Source organism: Aedes albopictus, chromosome 1, assembly GCF_035046485.1.
Source record: "Aedes albopictus strain Foshan chromosome 1, AalbF5, whole genome shotgun sequence".
Classification (NCBI taxonomy): Eukaryota; Metazoa; Arthropoda; class Insecta; order Diptera; family Culicidae; genus Aedes; species Aedes albopictus.
The window spans coordinates 232038449-232044909 of record NC_085136.1 but is presented as its reverse complement, the minus strand read 5'-3'; the positions used below and the strand labels follow the sequence as shown (position 1 = coordinate 232044909).

The 6461-nt window shown below is 42.3% G+C and overlaps 1 protein-coding gene across 2 annotated transcripts; it reads left to right on the top strand.

Annotated features, from left to right (window-relative positions):
• Nucleotides 1-297: 297 nt before the first annotated feature.
• On the top strand, nt 298-2284 carry LOC109399967 (uncharacterized). 2 transcript variants are annotated; one of them, XM_062848651.1, is made up of 3 exons: nt 298-436; nt 479-620; nt 695-2284. In XM_062848651.1, the coding sequence occupies exons 2-3, from the start codon at nt 501-503 to the stop codon at nt 1952-1954; spliced, it is 1380 nt and encodes a 459-aa protein (XP_062704635.1). In that variant the 5' UTR covers nt 298-436; nt 479-500; the 3' UTR covers nt 1955-2284. The 2 variants fall into 2 exon arrangements, with proteins under 2 accessions (XP_062704635.1, XP_062704636.1); XM_062848652.1 differs by having other exon boundaries at nt 334-436; nt 494-620.
• Nucleotides 2285-6461: the final 4177 nt, after the last annotated feature.

Genomic DNA, 6461 nt, shown 5'->3' with positions numbered 1-6461 from the left:
CGCGACGCGACCCAACTCGCGATGTTTTTTAATCATGTCAAAAGTAGTGCGCATCCTTCCCGTTGTTGTCAGCAACACAGCGCACTAGATGCGAAACAGTTGCGACACTTGTAGACTAAGAAAATGGCAATTTTTGATTGAATGTCGGTCTTGATTCCAACCGTATAGCCAATACATACGACCTTTTCAAATCGAGCTCCAGAAATATTTTGGGGTTTGCTCTGAATTACGTTTAGTCTAAATTGATTTAGCGTGTAGCGTGTTCTTGAAATATTTATTGGTTCATGTCCTGGCAGATTCCGGTGCTCGCCGCGCTGCGACGCTGTGATAGTTTTGTTTTTCTTTCATTCCGTTTTGTGTCCCGCCTTCCTCAGTGTAAACAAAAATAGTGCGCAGCTGTTCTTCGGCGGATTTACCTAGATGGCTGAAACAGATGGTAATTTTTATTTAAAACGGAATTAAATTTTATTCGCTTTAGTTCTATGTAACCCAGAAACATTATGAAGCAACACGTTTGGCTTGCGTTACTGTGGACATTTTCCGGACGATCGGAAGCTGTGGGGCGGTTCGACGATGATATTTCCATTGCTCTGGTGGAGAAGGGGAAGAAGCAGCTGACGGTAAGTAGGCCTCCAGAATTAGATCTCCGTTTGTACAAAAACGTTCAACTTGACTTTGCTTCTCTTCTAAAAAGGAATTGGAGGAAAAAAGTCAACTCCCGCGGTACGGCGAATGTTGGCTGCACGCGCTGGATCACCTCCGGGACGGATGTCGTATGCTTACGGATACGATTCAGGTGGATCTGGCGCTGCATTTCACTGACTGCTTTCTGGAGATGTCCGGCCAGGAGGAGCGGCTGGATTGCGTATCGGAACGAACGGAAGCGCTAAAGCGGCTCTGTATGAGTGGCATGTCCGATCGGGCTTTTGCCGTGTACACGGAATTCTTTACACAAACGCAGAGCATGTGCTTCTTTCTGCAGAGTCAACGGTGGCAGTCCGAAACGGATCGAACGATCGACAGGCTGAGTGTGCGGTCTCGAGAGGTCAGCGAGCAGCTAGAAGAAGCGGGGGAAATTCAACGAACTGTCCTAGAACATCAGAAAGAGGGTATGCGACTGCAGGAAGAAATGTTGAAAGTTGGGGGAAATCTAGCTAGGACGCTTAACGGATCGCAGGAAATGCTAGATCGGCTAACGGTGGACTTGAAAAATTCCACCGAAGGACATCAGGCCGTTTTGAAAGAGCTGTTCAGGGAGTTCTATCTGTTGCATAGTTGGATTGTCGGAAGGTATGCCTTCGTGGACAGGGTTATCTTCTACGTATGTTTTATAGCGGTTGCCATGATTGCCACATCAACAAAGAGGACAAGCAGAGCAAGATCCTTTCTGATCCTCAACTCAGTAGGCAGTTTGTTACTAGAGCTAGCGTTGACTCAGTTACTTCCAACGCTAGATGAAATCCAGAAGAATCGTCTTCACTGGGTAGTGCGAAAATTTTTCATTATATCTGGATTCCTATTGTTCGGATTCCATTGGTATCGTTACCAGGATGAGCGCGATAGAATTTTACACGAAATTCAAGAACAGAACCGGCAAATTATGGAAAGTATTCTTCGCATGAAAATGGAAGCCCCTCTAATGGCCCGGAAGCCAGAAGACCAAGAACAGCAATCTTTCCGCGATAGTCACGTATCGCACTCCCAGCAGAGTTATCGCGCATTGTCCCGAAGATTCCTGCAACCGGTTTCCCATCCTTCCGTCGTATCGGAACAACCGGACACAACTGACTACGAAAAGGAGAATAGCTCAAACGAACGACGATCAGCGAGCAGGTCACTACGATTGACACCGGAAGAGCGCCGGAGCGAGCGGCGGGCCCCCTCGCGTACTTCGGAATCGAGCGTTTCACACGCATCCAGGTATAATTTAAGACGCAAAACTGTAAACCCGTAGTTTGCATTTTATCTTCTTTTTCTATATTCTGGATTGTTTTGAATTATGGGATTCCTATATATATTAAGCCAACCACACTGTCGATTTATTTGAGTGATTGATTATATAGCATTAAGTAAAAGTAAGAATACTTAACTAAGCATTCCGTACATCACCGGCGTTCCAGTTTTTTTTTAAATATTTTAATCTACAAGCTAATTCTACACATTTCCAAAGTTTATGAACCAAATAATCTTAGGTTTAATTTATTTATTTACTATTTTACATTCCAATTATTTGTTTTTAATATTATGCACTTCAAAATATTTATTATGTGAGTTGAAAACAAAATAGACTTCTATTCAATCATGAGAAAATTACCTTGAAGTATACTCTAATTAAACACGTTAACAAAATAATACGAAAGTTCTGAACTTCTACCGACGATCTTTTTTTTCATGCATAATTAGGGTGGGGTGAGGCAAGATGGGTCACCTAAGGATGGATCACCATAACCTTGTAAATACAAATCGTATTGGTTTGTATTCGTCCGCTACTCTTTAATACACTAGTTAGCTATGCTAAAAGTCGATAACAAATTCATTACATGTAAAATATGATGTTAAACAAGCAGTTTAAAAAAGTGATCGATTTTGCGCCGTGAAAAAAGTGCGGGGCAAGATGGCTCACCTTTTAAGTAATTCACATTTTCTCAACGAAAAACGTCAAAATATAACAAATTTGTTTCGCATTCAGATATGCTCCATTACTGAGTAAACAAGAGCTACTAGTAAACATTTTATAAATTTATTTGGAATTTAAAAAACTTGACGATTTGAGTGGTCCTAAGGCGACTTGAAAATCGATGTTTTCACTAAAAAAAATATCATAATTTTATGTTATAATTTTGAGCGTTCATTCCGCTTGATTGAAGTCATTTATGAGATAGTCTTGAAATAACTATTATGAAATAACTTTTGAATGCTCCAAAAATAAGTTCAAAATTGAAGGTGACCCACCTTGCCCCGCGGCCGTTTATATGGAGATTATATGGAATGTATCGCATAAGAAAAATAGCTAAAAACATTTTATTTTTTATTTCCAACTAGCTGTCCCGGCAAACTTTGTCTTGCCGTCTTGTGGTGGTTTGACAACTGTTGAGCTCAAAATAGCACCGCACTCTAGATTGGTTTCATTTCGATCGTGTTGATTTCCTTCCCAGCTCATGAAAACTCAGTACTTTATCAATTTTCTTACATTTTTCAGTTCATACAGCCACCATGAATACGAATCGAAACGTGCAAGGGTCATGCTGATCGGTTCGGCCGTTCGTGAGTTTTGTTGCCTCAAAGGGACTACAAACTCATTTTTATATATATAGATGAGAGTGAATAATTTTTCAATCAATGTCCCAAACTTTTGTATATTCATGCTGGTTATCTAACAAAATTATAAACATAATCAAAACAATGTCATGAGTAATGCGCCCGAAAATGGAACTGACCCATCTTGCCCCGCTCCACCCTACATGTTGATTTTGGAAGCTCCAAAAATCCAAGAACAGTTTTTAAGCTATGGCTGAAAATCGAGTTAAATAAAGTTTGGAATTCAAAATTTGAATATCTTGTGTTGTATTGAAGTAATTTCAAATTGTTTTGGCATTGATTTTGGCACAAATGGAAAGCAGAATACATATAATATCTTTCGACCATCCTAACACAGTTTCAGATTGATAAAAGTAGTGTTAATATTGGCGCGTTTCTCAACGTGCATTTGAATATTGTCTATCCGGTTGGAATCAAGACAGACATTCAATCAAAAATTGTAATTTTCCTGGTCCACAAGTGTCGCAACTGTTTCGCATCTAGTGCGCTGTGTTGCTGACAACAACGGGAAGGATGCGCACTACTTTTGACATGTTTAAAAAACGTCGCGAGTTGGGAGGCGTCGTGACTTGATTGTGCGACGTCCGGTTTGGTGGCGGTCTGACAATATAAGATGTAAATAAGAGACTTCACGGTGCCTCCACAGATCTATAATAATGAAAAAATGTCCGTCAAAACTACAGAGCAGGAATCCTGAGGTCATTCTGTATCCCTGGGTCAATTTTTAAAATAATCCCTAGGAAAAATCTCGAGAAATCATGGTAAGTAAGCAAAGTTGTTTTCAACCAGTTTGTATTTGGTGTCGCTAATACATTTCTAGATTGAGTTTAAATAAGGACGAAAGTAACATGAGAGAGTTCTCTTCATCGACTCTCTCTTCCTCAAATTAAAGTGACAAGATGCAAGTATGGTTGCACTTTATGGTCATAAATCGCTAGGTTGCGATGCAATCTAGCCTCTAAGTGTAAAAAAGTTCGAATGAATTAAATTAAATTAAATTAAATTTTATACGTACTTACTACTGCCTAACTAAGTCTTATCCCACCAAACCGACTTAAATTCAGGCTTACTATGTTTTAAGTTATTTTGAATCAATATTAATTTCTTTTGAAATTACACAAAATCATTCTTATACTCATCGCTGGGGAGCAGCAAAGTAGGCAAAGCAAAAGCAAAAGTGAATCATTGTTTCGACTTCATCAAGCTCGTTGGCAAGCAAACATACCTTACCTTACCGGTCAGGCTAAGGCCGGGGTGGCCTCTGCTGTACATAGTAGCCGCCTCCATTCCACTCGGTCCATGGCTGTTTGTCTCCAGTTCCGCACTCTGCGTAGGGTCCGCAGATCGTCCTCCACTTGGTCGACCCACCTAGCTCGCTGCGCTCCACGTCGTCTTGTACCGGTCGGATGACTCTCGAGAACCATTTAAGTCGGGTTGCTATCCGACATCCTGATGACGTGACCCGCCCACCGTAGCCTCCCGATTTTCGCGGTATGGACGATGGTTGGTTCTCCCAGCAGCTGACGCAGCTCGTGGTTCATTCGCCTTCTCCAGGTCCCGTCTTCCATCTGCACTCCGCCGTAGATGGTACGCAACACCTTCCGTTCGAAAACTCCAAGGGTGCGTTGGTCCTCTGCACGTAGGGTCCATGTTTCGTGCCCATAGAGGACGACCGGTCTAATCAACGTTTTGTAGATGGTTAACTTCGTGTTACGGCGAACTTTATTCGATCGTAGAGTTCTGCGGAGTCCAAAGTAGGCACGATTTCCTGCCACAATGCGCCTCTGAATTTCTCTGCTGGTGTCGTTGTCGTCGGTCACCAGTGAGCCCAAGTACACGAATTCTTCAACCGCCTCGATTTCATCACCGTCGATATAAATTCGGGGTGGCGGGCGCGGTGATTCCTCCCTGGAGCCCTTTGCCATCATGTACTTTGTCTTCGACACATTAATGAGCAAGCAAACATACCCGTAGTAAAAATGGATCTCCATTAACCCACGAGCGCTCGCGCTGTTGTATTTTGTACAACACGTTGAAAAAATCTCGCATTGTCCTCTCTCTCCTCTCTCCTCTTCTTGGCGTAACGTCCTCACTGGGACAAAGCCTGCTTCTCAGCTTAGTGTTCTATGAGCACTTCCACAGTTATTAACTGAGAGCTTCCTCTGCCAATGACCATTTTGCATGTGTATATCGTGTGGCAGGCACGAAGATACTCTATGCCCAAGGAAGTCAAGGAAATTTCCTTTACGAAAAGATCCTGGACCGACCGGGAATCGAACCCGTCACCCTCAGCATGGTCATGCTGAATACCCGTGCGTTTACCGCCTCGGCTATATGGGCCCTTATCTCGCATTGTGTACTCAGCATTAGCGTGGTGCTGACGCAGGTAGTCAACCGCGCGAGTTACGGAAGGTTAAAAAAAAAAAAAAAACGAAATTTGGTTTGCATACTTTGTCTTTCGAAGGCTTCTCTTTGACCTATAAGCACAGAGAACAGACATCCAAGTCCAGTTCCGAAACTGTGTAAGAAATTTAACGGCTATTTGAAATCGGCAACACAAGTGGCAATAGCGTGGCGCTGCAATCGGTTAATTTCCCATACTAATTTAATTCACCACTTGAAATGTTTCAATTCACCACTGACTGTGGCAATATGGTGTTTGGTGGCGTTAGTGTTGTCATCGTGTATTGGGTTGCAACCTTACTTAAGTGAAGACTCAAATCCTTACACAACTTTCCGAATGAAATTTGTTCTAGCCTGGATGTCTGTTCTCTGTGCTATAAGTGTTAGTGCAAGCACAGACCACAGTATCTGAGGTGCAAGTGTAAGGATTGGACAATTTCTGCAAGATAGCAATTCGGCACCAACATTTCAAAAGGGCGTAACTACATTTACAACCAATGCCTTCTCACAAAGCTGTGGAGCGTATCCCATCCCTCTCGAGCAATCCACTAGCACAAATAGAAAGATAAAATCCTTCTCTTTCAATTAATGGATGTGAATTGCGTGAGATGAATGAAATACGACCCACAGCTCTGTGAGAAGGCATTGGTTGCAAAAGCAGTTACGCCCTTTTGAAATGTTGGTGCCGAATTCTGAAGAAAACTTGCATACATCGGTCATCTGTAGAACGTGCCGCGTGG

What these genes read in the sequence shown, in the direction of transcription:
- LOC109399967 (XM_062848651.1), top strand. Translation starts at nt 501, where the DNA reads ATGAAGCAACACGTTTGGCTTGCGTTACTGTGGACATTTTCCGGACGA. An exon ending in AGGGGAAGAAGCAGCTGACG is followed by an intron (nt 621 to 694) that starts GTAAGTAGGCCT and finishes TCTTCTAAAAAG; the next exon opens with GAATTGGAGGAAAAAAGTCA.